The sequence below is a fragment of the Crinia signifera genome, chromosome 1, assembly GCF_055691185.1.
Source record: "Crinia signifera chromosome 1, ASM5569118v1, whole genome shotgun sequence".
Lineage (NCBI taxonomy): Eukaryota > Metazoa > Chordata > Amphibia > Anura > Myobatrachidae > Crinia > Crinia signifera.
In genome coordinates, this window is record NC_139217.1 from 451,444,831 (window position 1) to 451,457,650 (window position 12,820).

The 12,820-nt window shown below is 48.1% G+C and overlaps 1 protein-coding gene across 2 annotated transcripts in view; it reads left to right on the top strand.

Moving 5' to 3' along the window:
* Positions 1-12,820, top strand: part of LMBRD2 (LMBR1 domain containing 2) — a 50,155-nt gene that overhangs the window by 21,265 nt on the left and 16,070 nt on the right. For both annotated transcript variants that reach the window (XM_083154797.1, XM_083154805.1), the window contains exons 5-8: positions 787-954; positions 1,214-1,424; positions 1,551-1,625; positions 2,066-2,179. In XM_083154797.1, the coding sequence (XP_083010923.1) occupies positions 787-954; positions 1,214-1,424; positions 1,551-1,625; positions 2,066-2,179 (568 nt within the window). The remainder of the gene's footprint in view (positions 1-786; positions 955-1,213; positions 1,425-1,550; positions 1,626-2,065; positions 2,180-12,820) is intronic.

Below are 12,820 nucleotides of genomic sequence, written 5' to 3' on the forward strand. Positions count from 1 at the left end.
AATTTATGGATTTTCAGATACAGGGATTTTTTGGCCAGATAAATGGATTTTACAATCTATTTGACTTGCCCACACATTACAGATTTATTTCAGTGATCGGCAGAATTTTCCATCTAAAGATTGCATCTTCATATCTGGAAATTGCCCAATCGATTGCTGTTCATAATGTAAATAGATGAAGAAGACGAATTGGGAATGCCCACACATATAAAAAAGATCTGCAGATAATACCAGATTATTAAACTTGTTTAAAAACCTGATTAAGCAATCGATTGGTGATTTTGATTGGGATTGCCAAAAGGGGGAGCCCACACATCTAAAATTAATTGTGGCAATCATCTCCATATCTGAAAATTGTCACAATTAATTGCTGATGTATGGGGCCCTTTATTAGTGTTCTACTACACAGGGGCAGATGTATTCAGCTTTAGAAAGAGATAAACGCGAGGCTTACAAAGAGCGATGATAAACATCCAGCCAATCAGCTCCTAATTGTCATGTTATAGACTTGGTTTGAAAAAATGGCAGTTAGGGACAGATTGGCTGGACAGTTATCACTCTTTATAACTCTAGTGTTTATCTGTTTTAAAGGCTTCATACTCTAGTGTTTATCTCTTTTTAAGGCTTCATACATCTGCCCCAGAGATCTGCTCACACTGTATAGATGACAGTGGGGGCGAGCAGTTGGTTCTCCCTTTCATGTACTGATACTATGGACACCATTTATTTCTGTATAGCCTGAGATGAGAGCATGTTGTCTGATCACTGTGCGTCTGCTTTCTGCAGGATCCTGCTGCCGTTCATGCAGTCCTATGCGAGATCCGGGGGCTTCTCCATCACGGGCAAAATTAAAACTGCTCTGATTGAAAATGCTATCTATTATGGCACATACCTGCTAATCTTTGGGGCGCTGTTAATATACGTTGCTGTGAACCCTAAATTTCATCTTGAATGGTAAGTAGATCTAGCTCCCTTTACAAGAATACAAAACTTTATCTTGTCTATTTCTTTGGTTCATGTATCCCATCCTGTGTGCTCGAGGCAGATGGACTATGGAAATCAACTACCTACCCTCCCTACTATTTGCTTTCATGTCTGCATTTGATTTGGCTGCCTTGTAGGGGGGAGAACAGCACATTCTCTCCTACTGTAAATGTCTTGAACCGTTTTATCTTTATCACGTGAATCTGAATTTCCTTTCTTGCTCTCTAAGGTATCAGCTGCAGACTATTGGGATAGCGGCAGCCAACACCTGGGGTCTGTTCCTCCTGGTCCTGCTGCTGGGCTACGGTCTGGTGGAGATCCCCCGCTCTCACTGGAAAGGAGCCAAGAAAGGCTACCTGCTCATGAAGACTTATTTCAAAGCAGCCAAACTAATGACCGAGAAGGCAGATGCGGAGGAGAACCTGGAGGATGCCATGGAGGTGAGGTCTCCGTCTTTCTACGCTTCCTATTGGTGCTGTCCAAAAATGATTATGTAAATATTACTGTTACCGTGGTGACAAAGCTTATGGGTTTTAACTTGTGTATTTTTTTTATTTCTCTTACAGGAAGTGCGTAAAGTGAACGAGTGTATTAAATACAACCACCCCTTGCGCAAATGTGTTGATACCATATTAAGAAAGGTATGAGGACTGAATGATGCTGTATTCATGTGGCACTTGATGCACTCTCTAGGAGCTGGGGGTAGTTTCCTTGTTTTCAGAATGACTAAAGGCAAACTATAGGGGACACTGACACCTTCTGGATGCAGGGCAGCACTGCATCATCAAGTCTTTTGTATGTTGTTTTGTACAATGTTTGGTGTCTGCAAGCAACCGATCATGTGATTTTAAAATACGAATTACAGGGCAAATATGAGAGACAGGTGGTGGTAAACTGATACTGTTAAAATTAGCTATGTTCCAGGATTGTGTATTATTGTGTCCTCTCGGAGGAAGAGTCCTATATAAATAAAATGATTCATGTGTTGTGGTTGAGTACTAAGTAATCCGCTTTACCGTGAGGCTGCTGTACATGTATGCTCAGCCTTGTGTCACTACATTATCACATGTGATCCCTCTAGTGTCCCAGCGTGTACCAGGAGAAAATGGGGAGAAACATGGATGACTATGAGGACTTTGAGGAAAAGAATATCAACTATCCCAGTGAAAAGATGCTAGTAAAACTCCACAAACAGGTACGGCCAAGTGGTTCTTATCTGCCATCAAATTCTATGGGCAAATATCTGCCTCCTTCTTCTTTATCTGTGTAGATCTGAACATTCTCCTGAAGCGGTTTTTCTTCCACACTAAATTTTAAAAAGCTATATTCTGTATATATAACCCACTGTAGCTGGCCTGGAGGTGAGGAACTGCACATCAGCTATAGGCTGATGCCCTGTGGGGCACTGGCAGCGCATAATTGCGATCACTGCATCTTGGTGCTACTGCTTCCAGCTTTGCCATGATAAAGAGATGAAGCAGGAAGATCTATAGCAGTATAATGCAAACTTCTATAATACATAGGGCGTTATAGTTGTAGTAATCTTGTTCCCAGCGCTACACTGATGCCAGAGGCTGTCCTTATCCGTGTCCGGTCAGAGAAATGTTGTTCCTGACCTGATATACTGTAGATCAGTGTTTTTCAACCACTGTGCCGTGACACACTAGTGTGCCTTGAGCTGTTCTCAAGTGTGCCCCAGACCTAGAGATGCCCAAACCAGTTTACAGCCACCACCAGTTCAACTGTTATTTACTGGTCTCTTCTTTTCATGTAAAGGGCTAATGTATTTAATTTTAGTTACCTGTGGGGACCAGTGTGATTGTTTTTTTTTTTTTTTTTATGTGGGAGCTAATAGGTTTTTTTTTTTCCTGTGGGGGCCAATGTGTTTTGCCCTGTGGGGATCTCATGGTGCGCCTTGGCAATTTTAAAATCTTATTCAGTGTGCCGCAAGGTAAATGTTGAAAATCACTGCTGTAGATAATTCTTGTGTTCGAAAAAGACAAAAAAAACCTTTTGAGTCTGTCAAATGTAGATAAGTAGGCAGCCATTTTGTGTACTAAACCAAAGTTTGCTTGTAGGTTACAAAGTACGGATTCTTACCCGTTAATACGCTTTCCTCTACTCCACCATGGCAGCTGTACTATGGGTTTCCCCCCTCATTAGGTAGATCTGGAAAGGAAAAAAAGACACAACACTGCCCCTATATAAGGACCGCCCCTACCAGGGCTCAGTGTCTTGATTATCAGCGAGTATACATTCTCACATAAAATAACTTAAATTAACATCTTATATTGCATCATATATCCCAAGGGAGGGAATAATGCTGCCATGGTGGAGTAGAGGAAAGCGTATTAACGGGTAAGAATCCGTACTTTCCTCTACCTCCCCATGGCAGCTGTACTATGGGTAATACCATAGCAGTGTAAAGAGAAAAAAATTTTTTTTGGGTGGGGCCGAATAAGAAAATAATACCTCATACTGAAATAGGTTGTAGTCACCTACATGTAGGTCCCCTTTTTTTAATTGACGTTCTCCCCCTTATTTAGGGATGCTTCGTTTATCTTTATATTACTGCGCTCAGTATCTTCCTGCCCAGTTTCGCATCACTGGAGGACTCGATATCCAAACTGTAATGTCTAGAGAAAGTGTGGGCTGATGCCCAGCAGGCTGCTTTACATAGTTCTTCTAGAGATGCTGCACCCTTCCTAACCCAGGAAGATCCTACTGCTCTAGTGGAATGAGCTTTTAAGCTTTGTGGGACTTCCTTATGGTTTAACTTGTATGCTTCCGCTATACATGTCCTAATCCATCTAGCGATGGTTGCTTTTGAAGCTCCAAGTCCTTTATTCTTGCCTTCTGTCACAACGAAGAGCCTTTTTGTTTTCCTCCAGTTCTCAACCCTTTGTAAGTAAATGGTTAGTGCTCTTTTAACGTCTAACTTGTGGAGCCTTCGCTCTTTCTCATTAGCTGGTTTTGCGCAAAAAGACGGTAATACTATTTCTTGGTTGATGTGGAAGGATGACACTACCTTGGGCAGGAAGTGAGGATTTGTCCTTAGGACGACTTTATTTTCATATAAGTTCAGGAACGGCTCTTCTGCCCATAGGGCCTGCAGCTCCGACACCCTTCTTGTGGATGTTACCGCCACCAGAAATGCCACTTTGGTTGTCAGCCATTTAACTGGAACTTCTTCTAAGGGCTCGAAAGGGCTCTCGGTTAACGCATTTAGCACTAAATTTAGGTCCCATGGTGTAGTTGGGCTACGGAATTCTGGCCTTATCCTCTTGGATGCTTGTATGAACCTCCGTACGTACTTATCTTCTGCGATTTTCCTGTCCAGTATAGCGCCCAGTGCGGATACCTGGACTTTTAGTGTACTGACTGATAGCTTTTTGTCTAGGCCGGCCTGGAGGAAGTCGAGTACTGTTGTTATGGCTCTGTGATCCTTCCTCTGGATTATACAAAATTGTGTGTATGTTTTCCAGATTCTATAATATGTGCCTGATGTTGATTTCTTCCTGGCCCTTAACAGAGTTTTTACCACTTTAGAGGAGAAGCCCCTGTTCACCAGGGTTCTGGTTTCAGCAACCATGCCGCTAGTTTCCAGTCTCTGGGCTGACGCTGCGCATATCTTCCCTGCCATAGCAGGTCTTCTTGGTCTGGTAGTTTCCATGGCCCTGCTACTGCCATCCTGACCAGTTTTTGGAACCAGGCTCTCCTTGGCCATGTGGGCACAATGATTATTACTGTTGCCTTCTCCCTCTGTATTTTGTTCAGTGTCCTTGATATGACAGGGAAGGGTGGAAAGATATACATCAGGCCTTGCTCCCACTGGCACGTCAACGCGTCCGTGTTCCAGGATCCTTCTTCCCAGTGTCTGGATACGAATTTCTCCACCTTCCTGTTGTCTCTGGTTGCCATGAGATCTATCTTTGGATAGCCCCATCTCTGCGCTATTTCTTCGAATATCTTTTGGGATAATTCCCACTCCCCTGGTTTTATCTGCTTCCTGCTCAAGGCATCTGCTTGTCGGTTCTCTCGTCCCGCTATAAATACTGCTGAGAGGCTGCTCGTCCAGGCTTCCGCCCAGTTCAGCACTAGTGCTGCTGCTGCCATCATCGATCTGCTCCTTGTACCTCCCTGTTTGTTGAGGTATGCTACTACCACCGCGTTGTCTGTTCTGATTATCAGATCTCTCTGGTACAGTTGGGATTGGAAGTGCTGACACGCCTCTCTCACTGCGTTCATTTCCCTGATGTTTGAGTGAAGTACTCCTTCCTGTCTTGACCATTCTCCTTGGGCTACTGCCCCTTCGCATACTGCCCCCCAGCCTGACATGCTGGCATCGGTTGTCAGTAGCACTTGCTCCCCTGTGGTGAAGGACTTCCCTTGTCCTAGTCTTCCTCTTTCCATCCACCAGAGCAGGTCTCGTTTGGCTCCTTTTGAGAGTATAATTCTTTGCGTGGTCTGCTTGCTGTCCCCGTCCCATTGAGACAGAAAGCAGTTTTGTATGCCCCTTGTGTGCAACCTTGACCAGTTTACAGCATCTGATGCTGCCGACATGAGGCCCAGTAACCTTAAGCAGTCTGCTGAGCTGACTATTTTTCTTCCCAAGAAGTGGTTTATTTCTTGTTTTAGCTTTGCTATTCTCTCTCGTGTCAGGATTGCCTTCATTGATCTTGAGTCTATAATGACCCCCAAGTATTTTACCGCTGTTGTGGGCTGAAGCTGGCTTTTGTCTAGATTTATAATCCAGCCATGTTCTTGAAGGAATTCCATCACTCTGTGATGTTCCTCTGAATTCCTCTGAATTCCATCACTTACTGCTTGTTCCTCTGACCGTGCCATCACTAATAGGTCGTCCAGGTACGCCCATACTGTGATGCCTTCCTCTCTTAACTTTGCTACCAGCACTACCAATACCTTGGTGAATGTTCTTGGGGAGGTTGACAGGCCGAATGGCAGAGCCGTGAACTGGTATGTTACGCCTGATATACGGAATCTTAAGAATTTTTGATGTCCTGAATAGATCGGTATGTGGAGGTAGGCATCTCTGAGGTCTATTGTCGTCAAGAAAGCGTTCTTCTTTATATCCGGGAGTATCGTCCTGAGAGACTCCATCCTGAATTTTCTGGCAAATACGTATGCGTTCAGCCTTCTCAGGTCCAGTATGGTCCTGAATCCTCCCGATTGCTTCTTGACTACGAAGAACCTTGATTGCCATCCTGTCATCTCTTGTCCTTTGGGGACCTCCACCACCACTCCTTGTGCTATCATGTTTTTTAGACTTTGCTTTAATGCCAACCTTTCTCCCCTGTCTTTTGGTATGGGTGAATCCTCCAGCCATACGCCAGGGTCTTGTACAAATTCTATTTTGTATCCTAGTGATACTGCTTCCATCACCCACTTGTCCGCTGTAGATTGGGCCCAAACCGAATGAAATTTCTTCAGTCTGCCCCCTACCTTCTGCTTGGCGTCATTGTGTTTGTCTATATCCAAACTTTCCATCTCTGCCCCTTTGACCGCGAAAGGAGCTTCTTCCTCCGGACCAGGGTCTTCTGTACCCTCTGCCCGGTCTGTATGTTCTTGCCTCCTTAAAGTCTTGGAACTGGAATCTTTGTGATCTATTAGGTGTTTTCTTAAAACCTCTATCCTGAGGAAGCCATACCGACTTTCCCCCCGTGGTTTTTGATATGATGTCATCCAAATTCTTCCCGAACAAATAGTCACCTTGGAACGGGAGTGACACCAGTTTGTTTTTGGACTGGGCATCCGCTGACCATGATTTAAGCCACAGTGCCCTCCTAGTTACTGCGTTACTTGCGTTTGATCTGGCTGCCAGTCTAACCGCATCTAATGATGCGTCACAAATAAATTCAACGGCAATCTGCACGTTCTGGATTATTTTAAGGAGTTCTGACCTTTTTACTCCGTCCAGTAAGTCGGACTCTAAGTCCTGGCACCAGGATCTTAACACCCTCGAGGTCACTGCTATTGCCGAGGATGCTTTTATGGAGGCCCCGGACGTAATATGCTGCTTACGCAGGCTCATCTCCATCTTTCTTTCCATTGCGTCCTTGAACGCATTGGCGTCTTCAAGTGGCAGAGTAGTTTTCCTTGCCAGCCTGGCAATGGCCGAGTCCACCTTGGGAGCCGCCTCCCACTTCTTCACTTGCTCCGTGTCGAAGGGGTACATTTTATTAACCCTGAGTGGCACAGCTATTTTCTTGTCCGGGTTAGCCCACTCCTCTTCCACTATGTCTTGTAGTGGTTTAGAGAGGGGAAAAGACTTGGGTTTTTTCTTTTTATCCTTGAAAAGGAGGTCCTGTAACTTCCCTTCCTCTTGCGGGTCCTCAATGCTGAGTGATTTGTTTATCAGGATAAGAAGGTTATTGAGGAGGTCTGGATTAAAATCCAGCTCCATTTTCTCTTGAGTCACCTCCCCTTCTTCCACTTCTTCCTGTGGATCAGTGGTGGGGCCTTCCCCTGGGTCAGAATCCTCTGAAAGTGGCTCCCTGGGCCTCTTATGCGACCCCTTCTTCAGATCCTCCTTTGTAACAAAGGTGTCTGCTAGGGAAGTTTTTAGCATGGCGACAAGGTCCGCCATTTGTTCTGGCCTCATTAAAGGAGCTTTCTTACAATTTCACACACCGTGCCCTTGCATTTATCCGGCAGGGGTGCGTCACACATCGAGCATTTGGCCATATGTAACTTTTTATGCTTCTGTTTAAGCTCCAGTTTATCCTTGCTTGATTCTGACCTGCAAGCACATACATCCTCACTTAATGGCTGTCTTACTTAGATGCATTCACTAACCTATTCCTCCTGGCTTACCCCGATTTTCCTTGCTGCTTCCTATCATCCTCCATAATTGCAGGATCACTGTAGCACAAACATAGTAATCAGTACTTGTAAATAAAGTGCAGTATAGCGCTCCGTTAGCAAGCTAACAGTGGAGCCTTACCCAGTGTCCGTCTGGTTCAGTGAGTATCCGCAGCGTTCTCAATCAGCTGCGGCGCCATTTTAAATGCTGACACCCTCTCTGCTTGTCAGAGGCGTGCGCACAGTCTCGCGCTCCTTGATGACGTCAGACGCCCTTTAAGCCCCTCAGTGTGCGCGCGCGCGCTCTCTGTTCCTGCTGACGTCAGACGCCGCGTCTGACGTCGCCCCCAGCACCTCCTGTGCTAGTGGCCGGAGTTTGTGAAAGGAGAACGCCGCACAGAATGGCGCGCGATCCCCCTTTTGAAGTTACAGCGTTCCGGACAGGCAGCAGGTACCATTTTTGGGAATTGCTATACCATAACCCCCAGCCACCGTAGCGGGGGGGGGGTCACCAGACAGGTGTCCCAACTACTCTGGGTAGCGGGTAGCCTTCTATTGCCTAAACCCCTGGCTGCACTAGACAGCGGGGAAGGCAGCAGCAGTATGGGGTAAGCCTCCTCTACCTGGAAAGGAAAAAAAGACACTGAGCCCTGGTAGGGGCGGTCCTTATATAGGGGCAGTGTTGTGTCTTTTTTTTCCTTTCCAGATCTACCTAATGAGGGGGAAAACCCATAGTACAGCTGCCATGGGGAGGTAGAGGAAATACATTTACCTTTTAGGAGTCAGTAATGATAGAATAAAACTTTCTTTTTCGTCCACTAGGGGGCACAGGAGTTCACGCTGGGTATGAGAGGTGAGGTAGCAGAGCGTGCACCAAAGGGTTACAAAAATGTACCCAGCATGCTCCCTGCCTCCCTTCTCCCTCATAACCTGCCCCCTGACCCTGGGTCACCAGTTTTTTCTTTGGTGCCAAGGAGAGAGCAGCACCATTATCGCGGCTGTTAGAACAGCCATGGGTTAGAGCTGCTGCGGCGGGTGCTCTTTTAGTGAATCACCGGCAGCGCAGCTCCATCACTCGGCGACGGCAGCGCTGGCGACTGGGCTGGGGACTTCCGTCGCGGGACCCTCTCTCGGAGGCTCCCGCATGCTGCACTCCGTCCCCGGGCAGGTAAGCGGCGGTTCCCTGCTTGCAGGGAGCCGCGTCTAGCAGCGATCCCCCCCGTTTGTATGGGAGTCAGCGGGGGGGCAGGCAGTGGGGGTCTGGACTGCTCCACCTTTCCACTAGATCACCAGGGACAATTAGTCAGGCTATGTCCCGGGGGTTGATGCCTGAGGGGGAGGTTAGACAGCCTGGGAACCTACAGCCATACACATTGGAAATGTTGTATATTGGGCCTGGTTAGTACTTGAGTGGGAGACCACATAGGAACACCAGGTGCTGTAGGTTAGTCCCTCCCCCACCCCTGGGGAAGTGCTGAGGCTTGCTCTCTGATTGCCCCAGGTGTCCCAGCTCCTCGTTAAGGTCCTAATCAGCAGCCATTCTGGCACTTGCTGGGTTTAGAGACGGAGGCTGCTGGGATTCTCCCCCACACCCTGCTCCTGGAAGCCTGGTGTGTGTGTAGTATTTCTCCTCTCCTGCTGCTGGCTGGATTGTTGAGCTCTGCTGATGTCTTCTTTCCAATATCATTGGAAGCTTAAAGACAGCCTGGGATCTACAGCTAATGCTGTATATTGGGCCTGGTTAGTACTTCAGTGGGTGACTACATAGGAACACCAGGTGATGTAGGATTGCCCCAGGTGTCCCAGCTCCTCATTAAGGTCCTAATCAGCAGCCATTCTGGCACTTGCTGGGTTTAAAGATGGAGGCTGCTGGAATTCTCCCCCACACCCTGCTCCTGGAGCCTGGTGTGTGTGTGGTATTTATCCTCTCCTGCGGCTGGTACTCTGATGCTGTCTTCCTTCCAATATCATTGGAAGAGATGAAAGTTTGAAACACTGTCACCATTCATAGTATTGGCTTTGCATATATGGTGTCTCCCTTTCAGCTTGCTGAATTGTTGAGTTTATCTGCCCATACCAAATGGCTTTGCTAAAGCTTTGTGGGTAAGGCTGCAAGTGTGTTGCTTGGGTGTCAGTGTTGTAACTGCTGGTGTTTTTTGTCTTTTATCATGGACAGTATGCCTAAGGCGAAACCTGGCAAGGAGACTCCATCTCCGATGCAGCGTACCTGTAGGGTATGTGTGGACATACTCTCTCGGCAGGAGGAGGATATCTGTTCCAGGTGTTTGGCCCTTGAAGCAGATCTTCTGCTGCCTTCACAGCAGGAACCGGCCTGGGCTTCGACCTTGACTCAGGTATTGACATATTGACCGCTTGTCAACTCCTTACCTCCTGCGCCCCTGCCCCCTGTGCCCATGCCCCCTGTGGCAGTGGCCAGCACCAGTGTTGGGGCAGCTCCTGCTTATGTAGAGCCCCCTTGGTGGCAATCCTTTGCACAATCTGTGCAGGGGTTGACTGCTACTCGGGCGGGCAGGGATTCCAGGAGGCAGTGTAGGCAGCAGAGTCCCGATGCGGGTTCTCCGCGTTCCGATTCGGATTCCAGCTCAGTGGCGGAATCCACAGGGGCCGATGACACTTTGTCCTCAGCGGAGGTAGAGTCTCTGATGCAGGAGGTTAAGGCAGTCCTCCAGAGGGAGGATGAGGCTCCTGCCCCTAAAAGTAAAGACCTGCTTTTTAAGCGTCTTAAGAAAGTATCGGCCCAGCTCCCGCCTTCGGCCCTCATGGAGGATTTATTGGAGACTGCGTGGTCTCAACCGTTTAGAAAGTTCCAGCTTTCCAAGCGACTTACTACTTTTTAACCTGTTCCTCCCACAGAGAGGGCTAAGTGGGAAAATCCTCCCCTGGCGGATGATCATGTTGCGCGATTAGCTCGCGCTTCAGTACTGCCCATTTCGGATTCTTCATCTTTGAAGGACCCCTCTGAGAATTTCCTCAGGACTGCTTTTCACAGGCAGGGGCCATTGGGTGTACCACGCTTGCCGCGTCATGGGTGGCCAAGGCAGTGTCTGAGTGGGCGGGCAAGGTGGAGAGAGGTTTGTCCGACGGCACTAGTCCTTCCTCTAGATTTTCCTCATCCACTAAGGGAGCCAAGCCCTGCACCAAGCAGCCCTGGGCTACCAGACGTCCAGTGGCTAAACAGGTCAGGGAGGTGGTATCCAGGGGCTATGCCCTGACATTCCGGTTCCCCCCTCCTCAGTGTTATTTTTGCACGGGTCTTCCAAAGGACCCAGCGAAACGACAAGTGCTACAGCTTTCCATCTGCTCTCTTTTGGACTCGAACGTCATTGTTCCAGTTCCTCAGGAGCAGAGGGGTCAGGGGTTCTTCTCCACCCTATTCTTGATTCACAAACTGGATGGTTCTCACCGTCCTATCCTGAATCTGAAGTCGCTCACTATTTTTCTGCGAGTGCCGAAGTTTCGCATGGAGTCCCTGCGTTCGTTCGATCATTCTCTCACTGGAGCCAGGGGACTTCATGGCCTCGCTAGATATACTTCACATCCCCATCCGACAGGAACATCAGCACTTTGAGGTTCGCCCTTCGGGTCGAACACTTCCAGTTCAGGGCGCTACCTTTTGGTCTATCTACGGCTCCCAGGGTGTTCACCAAGGTGATGGCGGTCAGGGCTGCACACCTGCACCGGCTGGGGGTTCGGATGATTCCATACCTGGACGGCCCACTGATTTTGGAAAGTCCCCAGACCTACTACGGAGTAATTTGCAGGTCGTGATTACACTTCTGTTATCTCACGGTTGGAGGATAACCTGGAAGAAATCGTTTCTTACTCCTTCCCAAAGGACACTTCGGCTGGGCACTCGGTTGTAGAGAGTATATCTTCCAGAGGTTGTAGAGAGTATATCTTCCAGAGGATAAGATCCACTCCCTTCAGAGGAAGATTCATTCCTTTATAGGTCACAGAAGGGTCTCAGTACATAAGTGTATGGTGGTGTCTTCGACATGGTAGAGTATACACAGTTTCACTCGCGCCCACTTCGGCTTTACACTCTCAGCCAGTGGACAGGAGATCATACTCGTCTAAGGAGTCAATTGATCAAACTGCCCACGAAGGTTCGCCTGTCTCTCACATGGTGGATAAAGACAGACAACTTGTCTCAGGGCCGCCCGTTTTGGATTCCATCCTGAGTCTTGCTTACCACGGATGCCAGCCTACTGGGCTGGGGAGCGGTTTGCAATTCTCAATCTTTTCAGGGTCGCTGGACGGCTCAGGAGAGTCGCCTTCCGATCAATCTCCTGGAATTGAGAGCAATCCTTCTGGCTCTTCAGAGGTTGGGGTCCCTCATCCGAGCGGGCCCTGTTAAGATCCGGTCCGACAGCACCACGCCTGTGGCCTTTATTAACAGGCAGGGCGGGACATGCAGCAAAGGAGCGATAAAAGAAGTCTCCAAGATATTCAGGTGGGCGGAGAAGCAGATTTCTGCAATCTCTGCAGTCTTCATCCCAGGGGTTCTCAATTTTGAGGCAGACTTTAAGTCGGCAAGATAGTGTACGCATTCCCCCTGTTTCAACTCCTACTTCACCTTCTGTGGAAGTTCAGGAAGGAGGGAGGAATGATGATCCTAGTGGCCCCAGATTGGCCCCGTCGAGGTTGGTACGCGGATCTATGGAACCTGTTGGTAGCCTCTCCTCTGAGTCTACCTCTGCGTCCAGACCTAATTTCACAGGGGCCATTCCGACACCCGGACTTGAGTCGCCTGGCTTTGACGGGCTGGCTGTTGAGGTGTCCCTCTTTAGAAGTTTTCCAGGCACTTCAATCGTCTCCTTTCGAGCCTCTGGAGGAGGTGGATCTGAAATCCTGGAAGGTGGCTTCTTGTTGGCTATTTCCTCAGCACAAAGGGGGTCTGACATGAGTGCATTATCATGGAAACCGTCTTTTCTGGTATATCACCCGGACAGGGCGGTTCTTTGTACCAAACTGGATTTTCATCCAAAGGTGG